This window comes from Stegodyphus dumicola, chromosome X2, assembly GCF_044657685.1.
Source record: "Stegodyphus dumicola isolate Sdum_Otavi_A_Nest chromosome X2, ASM4465768v1".
Taxonomy (NCBI): domain Eukaryota; kingdom Metazoa; phylum Arthropoda; class Arachnida; order Araneae; family Eresidae; genus Stegodyphus; species Stegodyphus dumicola.
Window position 1 is genome coordinate 80,363,034 of NC_140781.1, and position 21,905 is coordinate 80,384,938.

Here is a 21,905-nt window from a genome sequence, read left to right on the forward strand (position 1 = left end):
TCCATTATTTGTGAAATTCAAAAGTAGGCAACCCTAGCGACTGCTTCAAAAAGCTCCGTCTCCTTAGGGAAGAGGTAAAAGTTTTTAATCATTTGGATGTTGTCTTTGTTGGGCTAGGTGTCCATGACAACGCGAGTCCGGGAAGGCACCCGGGGGGTCCAAGACCCCCACCCCCACCAGGTGTGTTGCCGTCAGTGTCCCGAGTGTGCATGCCATTGATCTGTTCGGAATCGCGATCGGAGACTGACCGCTCTCACTCAGTCCGTGCCTAGAGGCGTTCACGGCACAACTAGCCCTTCGCTTCCTCTTCTTTCCTTCAGAAATCGGCCGATCGCTTGCCATGACGGTCGGTTTTTGGCCGCACCTTCTGCTGGCGGTGTCCTCCTCCTTTGTCGCAGGTGAGTGGAAACTTTTTCAGTCCTTTTGTGCCCACTAATCCAATAGTTTGATTTCGCACACTCCGGGAAGATTTGTTTGGAAGCGAGGAAAGAAAGTTTTCTCTCTTTCGCGAAGTTTTAAAGCAGAGCGGCAGAAAGTTCGCTTCCGTGTTTGAGTTATACGTGTTTTCCGAATGTATCTTTCTCGGAAAGTTTCCAATCTTTCGAGTAAATTTTGTTCAGTCCATTGTTAACTAAATATTTTTCTGGGTGATTTCAAAATTAATTGGTACGGTATCAAAGAACTGCAAAACGCGTTTGCATTTCGGGAAAAAGCAACACGTGAAAAGTATGTGCAATAAATTATCGTAAAGAGGGAAAAAAAAAAAAAAAGTATTGTCTGCACATTAACATTTCAAAATAAAAGTTGTATGCAAGATAAAGCACCATATAAAACTGCAAGAAATTTTGTAAGAGGAGGAATTATTTTTCAATTGTGTGTTTTAGTGTAGAGAATGGACAATTCTTTTTTTTTTTTTTAAAGGTATTTTCTCTAATGAAATCAACTTTAATTTAAAATTAAATATTTTTCCTACAAACAAGGAGAATAATTAGAGTTTTACATGGCACCTGACAAGAGATTCGACGTAATAATTAATTATCGGAGTATTAACTAAATTTGAAATAATGTTAGTTTTTAAGCTGAAATCGTGCATAACAGATTTTAATATCACATCATTAAAATTTTTAGTATCTTTCTTTTAAAGGGAATTTAGATTTCGTGGATAAATCTCGGAATATTAATGTTGAACGCGGATGACATTTAACTACATATTTTTCAAAATAAACTCTTGCTAATGTTGACTGTGACGTATTTGTATGTTATGCTGATCTGTAGTTTTCGAAATAAATGAACACGAATACTATTTTTAGCATAGCATTTTATAGCATTAATAATTAATAAATTCCGCATTTTCTAAGTAAATAATTTAAGTTTCCTCATTTTCTAAATTTTAAATGTAGAATAATGAAGAATAATAATTAATTAATTTAATTAATATGCTGCAGATTTTTAAATATAAAATTTACGCTTTTGACTTAGGTTAACATAGTTGATAACTATTGATAATGGTGTAATGCTCATTCACCATTACTTATTTCAAAAAGGAATTCACAGTAATGGATGCGTATTCATTTCAGTGAATAAGACAGACTAACCTTTTCCAAGATGTTCACTAACAACTTAACAACGGTATCTTTCGAATGAATTTATTATAAATCTGTTGAAAGGTAAACTTTGCGAAATCAACGAAAAACTTTTCCTGCCGCCATTATTTGTTACTAATATCAGTAACAAATGTTGATTACGGAGAGAAGTTTATGTATCAGATAGAAAGCGGACTAATTTGTGTCTCGCAAATTCTTAGCTGTAATAGAAACGGAGATATTTCCCTCGAATTATAGAGTGAGAATATTTTAAATGCTCTATCCTTTTCTAAACAGGAGATCAATCAGTTTCAAAATTTATGAAACTATTGAAGTATTAGCAATATTTTCAATTTAGTATTATTTCAATTTAGCAATATATTGATGCTGTCATGAAATTATTTTGGATAATAATATTAATATTTTCATTTAACTATTTTTTTAAGCTAGTTCTTTGGCAACAAACCCTGCGTTCAATGTTTTATATTTCAGTAAAAAACAGTTCTCATTTAACTTTAATATTTAAACCCAATTTTAGAATGACATTAACAATGTGTGTAACTATTCAAAAAACGATGTGTCTAGTACAAATTTTATACTATCGCTCGAGGAAAGGGCGATAAAAGGGATATTTATAATATTTTATCATATTGATACTGGACTTCACAGCTGGATTTGAAATGAAATATTTAAACAAATTAAAGAAATATATATGTAAATATTGTTCAGAAAACATCTTAAAAATAGCTTATTTTTATATTATCAAATGATAATTATCGCTATAGTTTACAGTAATGTAAAATAAGGAATACTTTTTCCAATGGGTAATAATAGGTATGACGAAAATAATATAAAAATTCTATAGTGAAAAGCAAAAAACTATGAATATTAATGAGATCCCTGTATATGTTAATCAAATGTGATTTAATGATAAAATAAATTTCTCAAATAACCGAAATCATGGTAAATTAAAAATGAAAAAGGGAAAAGATATATGTTATAAAATCAAGATATTGCACATCCTGATTTTGTAACATAATCATTGGTAAGAGTAAGAATAACCGACGTCAAAGAACAGTAATAAAGAAATTGCTTTTCTTCTGAAATGCCAAGCACGAGAGCAGGTTTTGTAAAATAAACTTTAAACTGCTCGCGTATTGCTGGAAATTATTCCCGCAAAAATTCTTTGGTGGTAGTTCCGTTTGTACTTTGCATCGTACAGTGTTCATTCCAAAATTAAATAATCGTCGAGTGACATACGGAATTTCAATAGCCTAGCGAGAATTTATGCATGACTTCACCTTAGTAACCGAGCGTCTTTAGCACTGAGCAAAATGTGTTAAATTGATTGCAAAAGCAAAGCTAGATACTTACGGAACAACATAGAAAGCTCAAATGAAAACTCCGAAACAAATCTTTGAAATGTTTTCATTAATAAGTTTGGAGCTACTACGTATGCTTTAATGGAAGATATCCTCAGTTAAATCCTCGTTACATTCCCGAAACTAGTAAATGCCAGAGGATTGCTTTAAAGACATTTAATGTAATTTTGTACGTTTATTTAAATATTAGATGTCAGAATGTTTTAGATACCTGAGATTAGTTCAACAGAAAACTTTATTTTTCAATTTCTGTTATTTCAAATGGAGTATTTGAATGAAGCGAGTAAGTTAATGAAAAGTAAAGAATGCTTTTTTTTTTTTTCTGTATTTAAAGCTTAAGTAAGCTTAATGTGCAATGTATTGCCTTCAGTTGATACTGTACACAGAATCTACATCTCGCAAAACCCCACAGACTTCTTAATTTTCGCTTCATTGCGTATTTTTCAACTACACATTTGTAAGACAATGCAAATATTTCGAGGAAATGGTAAATAGATTGCGAAAATAAAGCCCAAGTTTTTTTTCTATTTTTGATCGCTTCAGAGCAGATGCTTCAAATCTTGTAGCACAACCAAATATGTGCAAGTTGATTTTTGTTGTCTTCTTTGATTATATGATGTGCTTACTCTATATGTTTACTCTTGAGTAGCTAAAATGAACTATTTACCCAAACTCAAGATTTTCCAATTTTATGAATAAATACTTCAACCCAGTTCCAAATTTCGGCTGGCGGCAGAGTTTTTTTTAAGGTTTTCTCCATATGGAGCACAACTGCGAGACAACTTTCCATCAAAAATTCTCCGCGAAACTATCCTTTTCCTTTGACAAATAGCCCACCTCCTTGCTTTACCTTGATCAATTAACTAACCAAGCAACCCATCTTACTGGAAAAAAAAAAAAAAAAAAAAAAAAAAAAAAATCATCTACATTACCTAACTTCAAACGACATTAATTTAAATGGCTTAAGCTCATTAATTTTAATTAAAATTTTGAGCGTTAACTACCTATTCCAGTTTATTAAATGTATGCGAAGTTACATGAAATGCTAAAAATGTGTAATTTTGCATTAATGACTATGTGAAACAAAACGTTAGGCGGCACATTGAGAAAATTTACATTCCTATGAAGTTTACATTATGGAAAATCATCTTAGGCTCTAAGCTTTGTCTTTTGAATCAGAGATTTTACCTTATTTAAACTCATGTAAACTAACCGGCACAAAAACTAGTGATATTTTCATAAATTTTTGAGGAATTACACACGTTTTATATTCGCCTCAGACTTGTATTTCTATGAATAAACAGGAGTTGTGGCGAGTCGAGAAGTTAATATTCCTTAGTTTGTAAGGTTATCAAATAATTATTCTAGTGTTTCTACTATTTGAAAAATTATATTATTACTCTATTATTAAAATGTAGTTATTGGACACTTTATTATCTGAAACTATATTATTTGCTTATATCAATCATGTTGTTTCTCGTTTTTCGCATCCAGAATCTAAAGCTTTAAACTCTCTGACTTAAGAATACTTTAATGATGACGTAGCACCGATTTCAGCAAATCGACGAACATTTTTGCATGACTTCAAACTCAAATCTGTCATTAGATGTACAGTTAAATATGGGAGAAATCCGTAAAAACAAAACAGCGATGTAAAACTGAAGACTAAAAACAAATGCAAACTAAAATACTGCAAAAATAAAGACGGAGATCTATTTTGCATTAATATGTATACAAATGTGATGTATTTAATTAAAAATAAACTCTAAAATATATTCCTATTAATTCTTACTAATATATTTACTACAGAATAGAGCAAAATGTACTTACTCTAATGTATACAATCGTCAGTAAGTCACGCAAGTACACCAGCCAAACAATTTAAATTTATCGTTAGAGTGCATACTAGTAACTTAGGAAAATTATTTTTGTTTTTAAAACTCGCATAAACTGATTGAAACTTTCATGCAGGTAATGTTGAAAATATATGTAAGGATTTTCTTACGCTCCCAAAAAATTCTGAAAGGTCTCATTATGCCCAAAGAAGCGTTTTTTTAACGTTTTGTGTGTTACCGTTATTTATTAAATATTATGTTCTTCTCACTTAAACCACAAAATTCAGTTCAACAGCAATATCGCAAAATCATTTTAAAATGAGCATATCTTTAGAATTTCCGATACACAGTCTCGCGCTCTGGAGATTAAAATGTTACACCCCCCGTACAGTGTTGCCATTGCTCACTTTGACATCGTTGAGTTTCTTGATCAAAAACTCATAAATGCTTTACAAAATATGAAATAGATAATAAAACAAAATCCAAATTCCAAATTTGGGCTTCCAGATGCCCATAATTTGATTGCTCTAGGTATCGTTGTTTTATCACAGTGCGAGAAACATACATACATTTATGCAGATTATTCATTATTTAATTTCTTTAAATTTAACACAGGGCGATAATATTTGGTAGCAACAGTTTGAAAAGTGAATCAACGCAGAAAGTGAATCGATGCAAAATGCCAAAACGAAATTAATAGCCCTTCTGAGCTCACGCTTCTTTGGGCTTAAAAAGGCTACTCTAATGATGAATTTGTAAATAATTCATCAACATCAAATTTTTACTGAAGCTGAACATATTATGTAGAGACATTAGGTAATTTTTTGGAAGTAAGAGAGATGAAAAATGAGCAACCGCCTTCGCCGGGAATAGAACCACGGACCTCTGGAATACCGGCCCAGCGTGCAGAACCACACGCTAGGAAAGCGGAAGAGATACCTTATAATTAAACTGTAAGAAAATTTTCCAGTGTGGATGTAGCTATCATTATAGAAACTGAATTATAAGTTCCTCAAATAAATATAAATTCCATTTTCACAAAAATGAAGAAATCATTTACTTAACAAAAGGAAAAAAAAAAAAAAAAATAGTTAGAAAAGTATGCTTTGGAATTTTCGAAAAGTTCTCGTATTAATTAATTTTCCTAAAGGCGAATGTAATTAGTTAAGCTTACTGAGTATTAACTCTCGTAAAATAAGTATATCGAACAGATTTAAACAGATCATTTAAGCATTTAAGCAGATGCTTAAAAGTTTGAAAAGGGACAGTCTTATTGAGTTGTACCCAGCTCTCAATTTATTACTTTATGCCTATGTAAATGAAAATGAGAAATTCTTATTTTTCAATAGTATTTGGTTAACTTATGTATTTTCCTTTAAATTAATTAAAATGTTTCGCGACATACAAGGGTAAAGTGAGTTTTATAATAGAACTTGTATGAAACAGATTTTCTAAGTTCTTAGATTGTTGTTTTACTAAAATACTTTCGAAAACATGAAGAAAAATATGACTTATATTAAATGACTTCGAATGTATTTTAAAATTTTGTTTAATACAGTGTTTACATGAGTAATTTTCGCTCTTGTTCATTTTTTCTTATTCCTAGAAGCAAAATCAAGCATTTGCTTAATATCACTACTTTGCACGTGTGTTGAATCGTCATTTACTTTCTTGATTGCTCCTGTATGCTACAGTGGGGGAAAAAATGATCCTCTGCCTTCAACAGTATTCGGAGATTTGAAAAACCAATTTTTTTTTTTTTTAATTTAAAGAGAGGGTCACTGACTTCTATAATCGACAACTTCAGTGTGACTCTTGATAGGAATAGCGCAGTTAAGCGGACGCATGCTATAAAATTGTCGCTAAGTAGTCAATTTTGAGATCATGGACAGTTATAAATCTGTCAGCCCAGCTCGTTAGCATATACCGAAATCGTAATATAAACACTGATGAAATCCGCTTTTTTAAATGCTTCAGTTTTTGAACTTCCCGCATGTAGGCAAAAAATATTCTTTTTATTGCCTAATTTGATGTAATACGTACTTTTTCAACTATGCAAAATATGAAATCAAAAACAATTTTTATGCGAATCTGCGCAGTAAAAACCAAGATTAAACTAAAACAATCAGAAATTAATAATTTCCAAAATAATGTTACATTCAGACATTTTTTTCTATGTGTAATAATTATACATATCTGAATAACTACGAATCTGCATTTTTGATGAAATGCAGATTTTAAACATTTTTGGCTCTTATTGAAGACTTGTATCATATCATTCATTGTGTGTTGAATATTTATGAACGGCATTCCAAAAATGATTCACTAAAAATAGGCAACTTACTATATCTTTTCCCAGATTTATTTAGCAGAAAAGAATGGTTTCTTAAGACTATTCATATGAAATGTACACTCTGAAATCAAGATAGTGGCTTGTTATAAAATTCGAGCCAGGAATAAAAACTTTCTCTTACACGTTTTGCCACAACATATTGTCAGCTTCACAGTATCCATTTGCCCACTAGCGGCCGAGCCGGAAAGTTGCTGAACACTAGTAGTTCGGTCCAAGGTTCGAAGAACGGATTGGCTGAATGGGTGTTTTTGTGGCTTTCGGCATGTGTAACGTGTGTACAAGCGAGTTTCCCTTAGGAAGTCTCCACGGCAGATAGCCCTCCGTGTGCTTCTGCCATTTTTAATTCCTTGTACGAAGTAAAAAAAGTATTGCAATTGCGAAAAATTTCGGGTATCATATTTCAAAGGAAATATCCATTTTGACCTTTCTCGAAACCTTTTGGACAATTTTTTTTGCGTGACGCCTGTATATACGGACAAAATAAAGGACTCTTTCTTAGAAAACGTATTGTGAAATAAATAAAAAAGAGTTTTTTTTTCGTGACGCCTGTACGTGCGTCTGTACGTACGTGTGTATGCATGTATGTATTTCGCATAACTGAAAAACAATTAACCGTAGCACGTTGAAATTTTCCATTATCACAATCCCATATGCAAAATTTCAAGTTGTTGAGATCAAGATAGTTGAGCACCTTCCCTTTTTGTTGAAATCAGCAGAATCAAACATATGTATATATATATATACACACACACAGCCACGCCTTTAAAGTCCTTACCGGCCTTTATTTCTAATATCATTGGTAATAGTCATATACTTTCAATTACAAAAGTATTAAAAAATTAATTTCGGCAAATAACAAAATCTAACTTTTTTTGTAATGTCTCAGTTCCTAAACTTATATTTGGGAAAGTTTTATACTCGTTATGAAAAGTAAAATTATAAGAAGTTTCACTCCCATATTACAAAAATTGACCATTATATTTAATTTCAAAATTTGCAATTTTTGAATTTCAACTTGCAGTGAGAAATAAGTTAATTAAGTTAGAAAAATTAGAAGAAATAACTTTAAACGATGTAGAGCAAAAAATGTATATAATTTAATAGGCCGCAGAAGGAAGTCATATGGTGTCCGCATTAATGTTTTTTTGGCTATAAAGCGAAATAAGTTGCGAATTTTGCTACGTTGAAACAAACTTAATAGTTTTGGTCTTAAGGTTCATAAAATTCAATACAAATTATGTTTAAGTGAATGGTTTATTTTATTGCTGTTTCTTTCGTTTATCAGTAGGAAACAAATTCGTATTTTAAGAGCATTATTCAAACGGTTCTGACAATTATTTCATATAATTATTATTTCTTTATCAAACGAATAAACTTGCATAACTGATTTATAAGTACTATTATAATGCATCTAATATTAAAAAGATAATATGTCTATGGATTCAAGCTACAGGAAACAATGCAAATTTCAAAACGAGGGAATTTATTCTAGTTTGACTGTATAATCGATTTCGACAAAACTTAACAGAGCTAGCTGTCAAGCCAGAGCACTATCGGGAAGGACTCGCTAAGGTACGAATTAGCTTAGATTCATATTACACTTGGAGAAAATCAGGAAATTCCCTTGTAGTGAGACCGCTCGTCGAGACTAGTGAGTGGGTCGAACTACAACTGTTTAATTATCGTATTTATTCATTTGTTGATAGGTATCCTAATTTATTTAATGGATGGATGCCCTTTACGCCGAGGAATATTGGTACTTAAGTTGGCAACAAGTTAACTTAAAACCGTATGAAAAATGCTCTAATCCACTTGATGATGAGGATTAAAATAATTCATTGACTTAAAACAAGAAAAAAAAAAAAAAAAAAAAAAAAAAAAAAAAAAATCTAAATTTTTAGTCTCTAGAAATCCCCCCCCCTCTTTAAAGAGATGAAAATCTTTATAAGGATCTAGAATACTTGTAGAAAAGTTATTTGTTTAATTTCTTGATTTTTTCTAAGCCGCTTATTATTTAAAATTCAAGTTACAAGGATTTTATAGGAAAGCTTCAGTCGATAAAAAAGTTTTTGGTATCATTTATTTTTTGTTACTGCTAGTAATCAACGTAAACATAGTCACGAGATTTATGAGATTTATGAGATTTATGACAGATCTATGCATACTAAAACATGTATTATACAATTGTTATAATTTTTTTGAAAAGAAAGTCTTCGACATATATATATAAATCTTGCACCAAAGTTGGAGCTTAAACTCATCATTGTCGTAATGTAATTCGATAAAGAAGAGATGGCACTGTTTAAAAGTCCCCCTAGTAGCAATTTTATAAATGGCTTCACAAATAATATATATATATATTTCTACTCTTTTAGTGAAATATATATATTTCCACTCTTCGCGGTGAAAGATGTACAGAAAAAGTGTATTACATTTAAAAGAAGAAAAGCCAGTAGAAGAAAGGTAGAGTATTTCAATCAAGTAAAGTATCTGTTACAAATGAGAAAATATATTCCTTTTTTTAAAAGGTTCAAAGTACTTTCTGCATAAAATAACGGAATGTATTACGGGAAACAGTGAAATACATTTTAATAACCGTTAAATATGTTTTATTCCTGACATTGTGAATTCATCTCTATGTTAACAGATAGTTTTAGTTTTAAGTGTTAAAGGAAGGATCCTGATTTAAAATGCGCTGATACGGATGCCAGGCACTTGAGTTCTTTAAAAGAACTCAAAATAAATTTCCCTTTACATATCTATATTTGTAGAGCATATAACTGTAATTAAATTTCTTTTTTAGGACATCACACACTTCAGAAACAAATTTTACGCGGATTTTGCATAAAAAAATTGTTGATTTAATGAGACCTTTGGGTGAATGTAAATTTAGCGCAAAATATAAACTGAAATAACTTTTGCTTTTACCTACGGAGAACAATATTTTTTAAATTAACGAATTTTTTTTAAATAAAAATTTGTTTGCATTTATCAGTTCACATAGTTTTCATATTACATTATTATCAGTCCTATTGTTTTAACCCTTTGACGCGCGCGATATTATTTTTACAATTTTTTTTTTAACTAAAAACTCTAGAAATTGAATATTATGATCCTAGAGACAAATAATATATGAATTAAAAGAAATCTACTCTTGCCCATTGTTCTGTGGGTGGTGGTCGCACTGTGAAACCACCGCGCGTCTAGGACTTTGAAACTTACTGATGTAGTAGGAAAAAAAAAAAAAAAAAAAAACTTACCATTTTCCGCGCGCGTTTCCAATAAATGACGAAATTTACGGATTTTAAAAAAATGTATGTAAAAATTGCATTATATATAATTTTTTCACATTATTTTACAAAATAAATCGTCAGAAAAAATTAAAAAATAAACATTTATGTAATTTTTCTATAGCAGTGAAAATACAAGTACCTACATAATAAGGACATTTGGATAAATGTATTAAAAAACTCAATAAAATAAGAATAAAAAAGAACTCCGTGGTTTTTTTTTTAATTTCAAAGAACATTTTTTTTGTGACACTGTTCAAAACATGTTTTGTCTTTTTGGCACATGCATAGATCCACACTGCACGTTTCGCACATACATCTTGTTCTATGAGGTTTCTTCCTTGTGCTACAAAATGTACACTGGCTGAATTTAAATTTCACTGGTATATGTCCAGCGTTATTTAGTTTCTTTTCATCTGGCACATGACATTTGTGTTTTTTTATGTTAATGGGGAAGGGGCTTTGTACGGATCGTTCGTTTCCCATTCATACTTATTTTATTCGCATTTCGTACCAAAATATTCAGAAAATATTTTTAATTTAAATAAAACTTTTACGCAATTTCGATTTTTAATTATAGCAAAGTATATTTACATTAAATTTAAACCACAGGAAATAATTTATAAAATCACTATACTAGCTTGGGGAGCAAGTGTGTTGATGTCAGAGAAAGGTATTTGGAAAAGAAAGACCTTTTTACTGGGAAGGTGCATATATTGTTTAGTAATAAAATAATTCTGTGGTTTTAATGCCCTTTATCTATATCCGGGTAAAAATAAACGTTCCTATTTGAAAAGCAAGAGAACTCCATTGAGAAGCAAACGCCAGTGGTTTCAAGGCGCAACCACCGAGCCTCTAGACTCTGTCTAGAGGATTGTAAACATTGTGACACAATGCTCTAGTGTCGCAGTGGTCGCGCCCTGAAACCACATAGCAAATGCCATACATATAGAGGATTTTTTTTATATATGCAGTTTAATTACTGCAACTTTTTATGCAGGCCAAAGTCGAAAATGTGCCACAACAGACTCTCAGTAACGTTATTTGGCAACGATGTTAGAAGAAGTAGAGAACTTACTTTAGCTTTGATTTCAAAGAAATTTGCTGCAATTACAGGAACTCGACTGTTGAGAGATAGCACGAGTGACAGGCTGTATAATAGACGGCTATGCAAGGAAACCAATGATTTCTGTCCCACTAACCTGCCCGAGTTAGTGGGACAGTGAAGAAAAGATCATCGTGATTGAAGTACTAGAAACTGCTGCCAAGTTCTGTTTACTAATGAGTTTCATTTTTGTTTTGAGAGTGACTTGTTACAATTTCGAAGGAGCAAAATACACGTAAAAAGCCTGAAAACATCCGTGAAAGGCTTTGAATCATAACTGCTGGGAGAGTGGTATGGCGGGCGTCATTTTTAAGTGGTCGCACTAACTTACACATTTTTACCAGTGGAACTATGAATGCTGAAATATCAATACATAAATCTGCACTGGTTCTGCGCATTCCCAAAGGACCATACTACAAGGCGAACCCAGTCTAATCATTCCATGTCTGGCGGGAGTCGTGAGCTTTCAGAGCTCAACGCACTACGCAAGGCATAGAGAGAAGAAACGAAGAGCGACCGGTCGTCGCCCTTACTCGGAGGGCCGGAAGCCAACTACCATATAGCACATTTTTAACGCTGCCTGCCGTTTTCCTGCTAGTCTTTAAAAGACTTAATTTTCAAAACTCCGACCTCTGTGGCAGCTGCAATGAAGATGGAGACGCTAAACATTTCGTGGAGAACTGGTCATTTTTAAAAGATAGGAGGAAAGATTTTATTATAAATGGAATATTCAACTTGGAATGGATTTTATCAAATTTTGTCAAAGCAGGAAATCAATCAAGAAAAATTATGAATTATATCTATAATAATCGATCAACAGTGGGAATTCTGTTTTAATGTGTACGCTGTGTGTTTGTGTGTACCTATAACTGGGATAGTCTAATTAAGCCATAGGGACACTTGTGTTCAGGTGAACGGCTGCTGTCCACAAACAAACAGACAAATCCTCCAGGACAGCACAAGTTGCCCCTTCGGATACCAGGAATCGTGTCCATCCTCTGCCAGTACACTAGTTGTCCTGACAGGACTCAGTATTGAGATATGAGGTACTTGATCCTTATGTCAAGTTTTTTAGGAGTGCAATGGGTAATAATTTATTCCTAATGGAGTATAATGCTCGTCCTCTTTGCATTGTACTAACTACCGATTATTTTGAGGATAAAGGAACCCAGCAGGAGTACCCCGCAAATTTTCTGGGTTTAATTCAGAGAGAAGATATATGGGGGGAGGGTATTAGGATTCCATCTTGCATCCTTAACACTCTCCAGGAGCTTCAAGTCGATATTCATCGTGAATGGCCTTTGTTACTAAAGGAAATGCTTGACTATCTAATACACAATATTGACTATAATACACTCTAATACACAATACTGCATTTTAGTCAGTGGTGATCACACACCTTATTTCCTTTTTCTATGTGTCCCCAAAACATTGTAACACGGATTTTCTCATCTCTGTTTTATATCACATTTCCTGTATTCTTATTGAAATTAATTTTTTGCAGAAATAGACAATCCCGCATTTTGAATATATCTCAAGCATGACAAAAGTCTTGTGCATATTTTAAGGACTCTTAGATACAAAATAATTGAAGTTACGGGAGTTTTTATAGTTATTCCTCTACTTTTTCTCGTCTGTGTATTACATTATTAAAAAGTTATCTGGAATAACTGTTGTTGACCATGAGAAAGCTTGTCATTTCTGAAAAGATGTTAGTCGAGAATAAAGTGTCCGTATTGAAAAGGATATTTACATCATGAAATTAATCTTGTTGTATGTATTTATTATAATGAAGAGGAAACAATAAGCACATTTTATTCGAACACTCAAAATAAAACTGTTGAGAAAGGAGAGATCCACTATGCTGCATATAATAAGAAAAACTTGGTTTCAGGTGTATTACGTGCAAATTTTTATTTCAAAATTGTTAGTTTATCAAGCCATCTTATGTGATAAAAAAGGAGCAAAAAGTTTTAAGAAACTCCTGTGAAATTGCAAGAAGAACATCCCAAAGTGAAATTTAAACTTGGACAAAAAGGCCATCGTAAATTGGCATAGAGGTCGAATAAAACTCTATCGATTTTTAGGGTGATCAGACATTAATTCGGTTTCTTTAGAAACAAAGATGTTTTGCTACGTGTTTGTTTTTGGTTGAATTTTCATAGAAAAGCATAATGAGAACAATCTTGGTCTTAGGAAGGATGTCATCATGAATGAATTTTAAGGGCAGCTGACCCGCATTCACGTAGCAGATGGAAAAGCAATGAAAGCTGCATGCCACCAACACATTTGCCAGGAAATGAAGCTGATGTAAACTACCCTGTTCAGAAGTTTTATCCGCTCGGTTATTAAGTCGCTATACGTCTTAAAAGATTTTTCATTAGAATGTTTAATTAATGTCATCTTTTGTCGCAAACTCTGAAACTTTATTCAGTGAGTTATTGCTTAGGGGCTTCGAAATTTAATACGATCTATAAATTATGTTTACTGCTAATAAAGTACGACTGCACTTTAAGCCGAAGGCAGTATAACATAGAAGTGAACAGGAAGCCATTCAGTCTTTATTTAAACAGAAAAAGGTAGATTTTTAATATCACACGCAGCATCCAGCACTTTTATGAATGATTTGATGCAAATAGTGTTAAGTGCCTTCCAAAATATGTTATAAGGTATTTCTCCCGCCTTCTTAGCATATCTTCGTGGTGTAGTGGTCAACACGTTCGGCGCGTTTTCGAGAGGTCCGTGGTTCGAGTCCCGGCGAAGGCGTTGCTCATTTTCCTGCTTTCAAAGAATACCTAATGTCTCTATAGTGGTGCCTGAACTAAAAAGGGCCGTGGATGAAGATTCCTTACCGCCAGGACTTGGCGATATGGTTAATCCCCAGTCACTCTTTAAAAGAGGGAGTATATAAGGTATTTCTCCCGCCTTCTTAGCATGCCTTCGTGGTGTAGTGGTCAGCACGCTTGGCACGTATTTGAGTCCCAGCGAGGGCATTGCTCATTTTTCACGTCTTCTGGCTTTAAAATAACCTAATGTATCTACAATGTTTCTCTTTTCTTTTGCTATTTTTTTTGAATAAGATGTCTAAGTGTTGTACAGAGCACCAAAGACTATTTAGTGTGACATATTAATGGTAGTGAAAATTTCGAAATTTTTCAAAAATGATGCTCTAAGCTTTAGCGTAAATAGTAGGTACTCGATCTAAAAAGGCTACATTGTACAGAGCAGGAGTTCCCCTTTTTCTGTATATTAATAGACGGAAAATAATTCGTAGGAATATTTTCAGTCTTAAAAGGAAACTGTTTCATTCCAGGATTAGATGGCAAGGCTAAAAGAAATATGGAATATTCTCATAAATTATTGGATAGTCATTTTAAAACTCCTAGAATTGGCATGCTATAAAAATTGTTTGAATCGTATCATACTGAGATATATGAGGATCATTGTATTACACAGAAACGTAGCCCATACGCATTACATTTCTTTCGAAATTAACGGCATCAGATGGTGCTTCACTATTATGACTGTCTATTGTAAAGTGAACGTGCCGGATCGAATAAAAGTAATTTTAGCTTTTCTTAGCGGAAATTTGAGGAATATGCTTAATCTAACCCTGCGCAAGGAAAGGAGAGTATAAAGTTTATGATACGATATCCTGAAATGCACAATAATTACAATCTGTGTATCATCGAATAAAAATCGAGTACGGAGTGCACTGCAACGAGAATTATAGCCTATTTGCTTTCAAATGAATGATATTTTTCTCTTATATAAAGATTACCATGCTTGTTCGGAAGAGTTTTCAAACGTAAACAAATGCCGGTTTCGTTAGGTTTAGTGGTACTTAAACAACTTTTAAATTTGTTGATAATTCTACAACTATTGCAAGTAGATTAACTTGTAGAGACATTAGGAATTTTTGAAAGAAGTAGAGATGGAAAATGCGCAACGTCTTCGCCGGGACTCGAACCACGGGCCTCTCTAATTCACGTCGAGCGTGTTGACCACTACATCACGAAGGCATGCTAAGAAGGCTGGAGAAATACCTTATATACTCCCTCTTTTAAAGGGCAATTGGGGATTAGGGGACCCAATCGCCAAATCCTGGGAGTGAATCATCATCCATGAGTTCGGGCGCCGCTTTAGAGACGTTAAGATTTTTTGAAAGCAGAAGAGATGATTCGCCGGGACATGAACTACGGCCCCCTCGAATTCGCGTCGAGCGTGCTGACCACTACACCACGAAGGTATGCTAAGAAGGCGGGAGAAATACCTTATAAACTAAAGGCATAAAATTTTTAACTCGAACATAAAAACAACATAATTCAATAGTTTTTAAAGCAAGAAATGCGCAATTTACCAATATATGAGAATAAAAAAACTGAGTTCACCGAGGTAGGTAAAAGGATGGGTATATGTATGACCAAAAAGGGAGATGCCCAAGTGCATATTATAGCAGTCCCATATAAAAAATGTCAACGTTCTGAGGCAACTCGTTTTTGAGTTATGCGAGATGCATACATACGTACGTATGTACGTACAGACGTCACGAAAAAAATCTCTTCTGAATGCATTTTAAATAAATTTTGAACCCATTTTGGGAAAAAGAGTCCTTTATTCTGTCCGTATGCACAGAGTCACGCAAAAACATGGTTTAAATGGATTTGAGGGTTGTCAAAATGGATGTTTTCGTTGAAATACGATACCCGAAATTTTTAGCGATTACAATACTTTCTTTACTTTGTACTACGAAGTCAAAACTGAAATATAGAAGACATCACGGAATATGAATACTTTCTTTTAATGTCATTGCAGGTTGCAGTAATTTGTAACGACTATAAAAATCGTTTTATTCGAACTGCAGGAGAAACATTTATACGAAATGCAAATATAATTTATCTTGTGTGTGTGTGTGTGTGTATGTGGTTATGGCAAAGCCTCGAGGGCTATCTGCCTAAGAGGAGGGATGCCTTCGTGGAGGATTTTCTAAGGGAAACTGGCTCGTATACACGTTGCACATGGGGAAAACCACGAAAACGCCCATGCAGCCAGCCCGTTCGCGGGATTCGAACCTCGGACCGAACTACCAGTGTTCAGCGACTTTACCGCTCGGCCGCTGGTGGGCCTAATTTATCTTATGCATGAGCTAAAACATAGTATGCATGGAATAATCATATCATGAAGCTAAATACTTGTAGTTACGTTCAATTAATTATTTTGGTTTCTGAACTCCTGTACGAGGTATGTTATAGCTTAATAATATTCATTGTTTAAAATTTTTAATGAGGAGTAATTATATAATTTCTTCTTTAGAATTTTTAATTAATCTCATTGGAAAAGATAATCTATTAACTTAATTATCCTCTCATCTATTAATGTTTTCTGCATTTAATATCTTGATTTTTATCTAAAATATTATTTTTTTTGTTGCTCACAATTTGATTTTAGGGGAGAAACGGACACTTTAGAAAAATTCAGAATCATGTGTGTTTCATCATTTATTAGAATATAATCAATTTGTCCAAAATTATTATCGTGCAGAATATCATTTAGTTCATGTACATTAAAATATATACTTATACATACAAATTTTTTGCTCTTGTTATAAAGAATAAAACACAAAACTTGTGAGTCACGGACGATAAAAATTGGCTCACATATTTAATTTCAAAATTTGCGATATTTGATGACATTTTGAATCTGTATTGAGGAGTCGGTTGATGAATAAATTAGGACGTTTCGTGGCTGATTTATCCCATTAAAGGCCATTTATTTATTAGTGCCTTTATTTTTAATTTTGATACATTTACTAGTGTGCTTATTTAATAATTTTGTTACATATTACCGACAAAAAATTCACACAAATAATTTATGAGTTTTCAGAGTCTAAAGTTACGTTAATATTCTCACGAGGTTTTATTACTTTAGAATCATAATCTGGTAATCGTAGAAAGTAGGCAGGTGTGACGGAGAACGGGGACACCTGATTGTTACCAGTGGTAAGCAGGTATATATACCTCGTTCTCCACTATCTAGAGCAATATCTCTTATATAGACCCTAAAAACGCCCCATTGGGATCGTAAAAAAATTATTAGAGTACAAATATTTTTAATTTGTAATTAATGCGAATACTGTTACGAGTTGGTAACGTGCCAGTACTGAAATAATGCCAGTGTTTTCTAGAACATGAATTCTATAAGATTCTGTAAATAAAATCATTTTTAGAGGGAGGACACATAAATATTTTTCGCAATAAGTCTGCACAGGAATGCTCGTCATATAATCTTTTAGTATCAGAAACCTTTTTCTCAACGATATTTTACATTTAGCTACGTAAACTGCAAACATTTCGCTTTTTAGTTTGCGGACGGCTCCCGAAAATTATGTTATTTAGTGTACATTCAAATAGTATTAGCTAACAGGATTTTGCTGCTATTAGCAATAAAAAATCCGTACTTATATATAATAATAATAAAAACTTTCATGTGACATTAGAAAGCTGTTTGGATTAATTTCTAAAAGAAGCTGAGAGCCTAAAGTTAATTTATTGAGCTCCCTCCAGCAAAGATTTTATTTACGTCTATTTACTCAAAAGTAATTCATGTTACTGCAGGAATAAGTAAAGCTTTTTCTTCTTTACTTCATAATACCAGATTAGTTAACAGTAATCGAAATAGTAATAGAGTATGTTGATATTAAAACTATCTTAATAGATTGAAAGCCACCATATAAAAAACAGGGTTTTTAGAAATCAATTATTTTTTTATTAGCGTATTATAAACGTTGACATGCAATATATTTGCTAAACATAATATTAAATTTGTGTATGGTATGTTTTTAGACCATAATTGGTTTGTATTGATTTGGATACATAAGGTTCATGGGGACCAAAAATTTTATTTTATCCGTTCTAGATTGTTGCGTGTACCACAGGGCTAACCTAAAACCATTACTTCATTCAATTATACATAATTTTTTTCCCCTTTAGAATACATGCTGCCAAATCTGAATGCATGTCACAGTATCTAAACTATTACGAGTAACCTGTTAGGCTAATATATGTCGTGCGCGTTTGGATTCAAATGAAGCTTAATGGGTTAAATTATAATGAATATAACAAACTATAATGATTATTAAACATTTTAACAAATAAATTTTAATTTTTGAATGAAACATTTTGATAACAAGGGTATATTTGAAATTTCTTTTGAAATATAAATAATTTTCATAAGTTTCAAAGTTACAATATGTGTATGTATGACCAGAATTAAAAAATACTGTAAAGGAAATTTTTACAAAGAAAATCATTGCAATCAACGTAAAAGGCTATCATTACTAAGAAAAAAATAAATGCAACTGCATAAATATCCTGCCATTATTATTTAAACGAAATCTTTGTGAGTAAATGTGCGTTATGTAAATTAAGTAATTGCAAGTGAAGCTGCAATGATCTTGTTCCATCCTTTGCTTAATAAGTAAATTAGCGAAGCAAATTCAACTCCAAAACTTGCATGATATTTTTCTAATGTAATAAATTCTGATATCATAGGCTGTTCGATCAAAATGAAAACGCTTTGCAAAGGTACCGGCATCTTTATGCCGGAATCGCAGAAGTTTTCCTTGCAACTTTCCGTAAGGATGGCTTCTTCGTCAAGAAGGCATCTCTTAATTTTTCATTTAATGGAATCTGAGGCTTTATACCTGTTCGATAAGTTCAGAAATCCTTACTGAAACTAAATAATCAGAATTAAATTCTTTTGGACATTAAGAAGTACTTTAAAAATTATGCATTCAAATGTGCTACTCGAGAAATAAGTTAGGAAAGCCACATATCGCTTTTTATAACAAACTCGTTAGCTCTTGCTTCGTCGATGATGACGGCTCGAATCTGACTTGGGTGTAAACTACGATTAGTTTTGATTAATGAATCTAGTAGACAGTTGCAACAACTTGGAATGAAAAGTGTTGCGTAGCATGATGCCAATTACTAAGACGTTTTGATTATATGTATTTGACAATAAGTAGTTAACACCAGCAACACACGTGGGAGACTTAATGCATTATAATATCATTAGAGGTATTTTTTAAACTGTTTCCTTCTCGTTTACAAATGTAAGAATTTCGAATGCTACATTTTTTTGACAAATTCGTATAACAAAACCGACAATGAATAATGTTTTCTTAGTGCCTGAAAAATCACTTTCCTTTCTTCAACAATCAAAGTTAATTGCAATTATATGCAGAATTTCCGCTAGAGGTAGATTTGTGTTACTAGGTTATCCATAAACAATTAAAATATTTATGAGATATTATTTATTATTTTTGAAATGAAAGTAAAGGAACCCATTAAGTTACATTTCTTCCTCTAATGTACTTGATAATTCGATGCATTGTATTTTTCCCTCAAATCATTAAATACAAATTCTTATGAAATAATTTTGTCTCATAAGTAATATTTATAAAATTCAGAACCGTTAATAAGTAAAATTTGTGACCAGAGAGCAGGAAATGTGAGTGATCAAAGGGAAACGAAATGTGAACTTAAAAAAATGTATAGTATTCTATTATAATGAAAAAGATGCTAATAGTTTGAGGGAAGTAGTTAATCATATATTCAAAGACTGAAATATGTAATACTTGTGAAGTTTCTGAAAATTATCGTCGATTCTTCCTGGATAAAAAAAATAATAAACTACTCTTTCATAAGATTATACACTTGTGCTTAATACTTAATATACACTGGTGTCCTACTTAATATACACTGCTGCCCAAACAAGCGGTTTTTTCTGTATAGCAGAGGTGTCCAGCCGTTTAGTTTCTTTGGGCCATATTGGAAAAAAACGAGGTATTTTGGGTCATACAAATTAGTTTACCACCAGTGACAGCTCCTGACCTCCAAAATAAGTGAATCACACAATTGTGTAAGTTTCATTGCTTTCTCAGATTTGACCCTTTTAAGAATTTTTTAAATTTTACCTCTGTGAGAGAAATGGGAGGGTTTGATCGCGCTGGCTCAAATTTCCTCAGTGTGTACTGGATATATAAGAACGTGAATATACAGAAAACTTTTAAGTGACTCAATTATTTACTAGATTCATCTGGCGAGCCGACACTTCCTGACACTAACATGGCTGATGAAAAAAAAGGAGTTTAAGTTGTAGACTTCCTCACTGTGTAATTCTAAGTTACTGTTGGAAGAGAAGAAGCTTAAGAACTGATAAGCGAATAATCGCTTGAGTTCGTGTGACAGGAAACAACAAGATAGTAGGGTAAAATAACCCTTTATTATTTCAACTAAAGTTTAACAAAACTCCGTCTTGGAGTGTACAATAAAGCTGACAATTGGGCTTGAACTTAAGAGACTAAGAATTAAACTAAACTAATCTTAACTAAAGAGATATAGCCGGAGTTATCAAAATTCTAACAGAGTTGGTCCCTTAACGTTAATAGATTACGAAGCTATCAAGAGCCTAAAGTACGGCCGAGCGTAATAATAGCTTACGAGAGAGTAGCCTAAAAAGGCGGACGCGTGCAGCCAGAATGTGTACAATAAAGCTGACAATTGGGCTTGAACTTAGGAGACTAAGAATTAAACTAAACTGATCTTAACTAAAGAGATATAGCTGGAGTTATCAAAATTATAACAGAGTTGGCCCCTTAACGTTAATAGACTATGAAGCTATCAAGGGCCTAAAGTACGGCAGAGCGTAATAATAGCTTACGAGAGAGTAGCCTAAAAAGGCGGACGCGTGCAGCCAGAATACCCGGTATCTCTCTAAGACCGAAGAACTTCGCGGTTAAATATCGCTCTTCCTCATTATGTATTCAGACGTGATTCTAAAACTACGTTCTGGCCGGAAGTGTTAAGTTGAAGTTAAGAATCGATAGGAAAGGAAATTTAACTCAAAATTTAACTGTTAATAAAATTAACATAATCCTTACAAAGTAATTTAAGATTTATTAATTTATGATTTTTTTAATATAATGGCAACAACATAGAGTTATTTTGATCCTGTATTTGACATTTTATGCGTAACATTTCGTTATGAAAATTTATTTACAATCTGAATTTAACAAGAAATCATAAAATGCGATATTTGACCTTGAATTCAAGAAACTAATGCATCAATGCGTAATTCGATTTAAGTAGTTGCAATATATTCGGTATTCTGGTTCTAATTTTATTCTTAGAATGCTTCATTCCTTGAATGCAGTTGTTACAAATGTACTAGCTGCCATTAATGATACTTAATGATATAAATAGCGCATGTCTGTGCAGCGAGACAAATTTGTCTCTGGTTAGGTCTCCAACAAAGAGAATGGTGGCTATGGCATCTATATAAACACAACGTTCAA

At 32.7% G+C, this 21,905-nt stretch overlaps 1 protein-coding gene across 1 annotated transcript in view; it reads left to right on the forward strand.

The window, feature by feature from the left end:
* The first annotated feature begins 207 nt into the window (after positions 1-207).
* LOC118197948 (uncharacterized) overlaps positions 208-21,905 on the forward strand; it is a 350,563-nt gene continuing 328,865 nt past the window's right edge. The window contains exon 1 of the mRNA XM_085809172.1: positions 208-398. Coding sequence (XP_085665298.1) covers positions 341-398 — 58 coding nt within the window. The 5' untranslated portion in view covers positions 208-340. The remainder of the gene's footprint in view (positions 399-21,905) is intronic.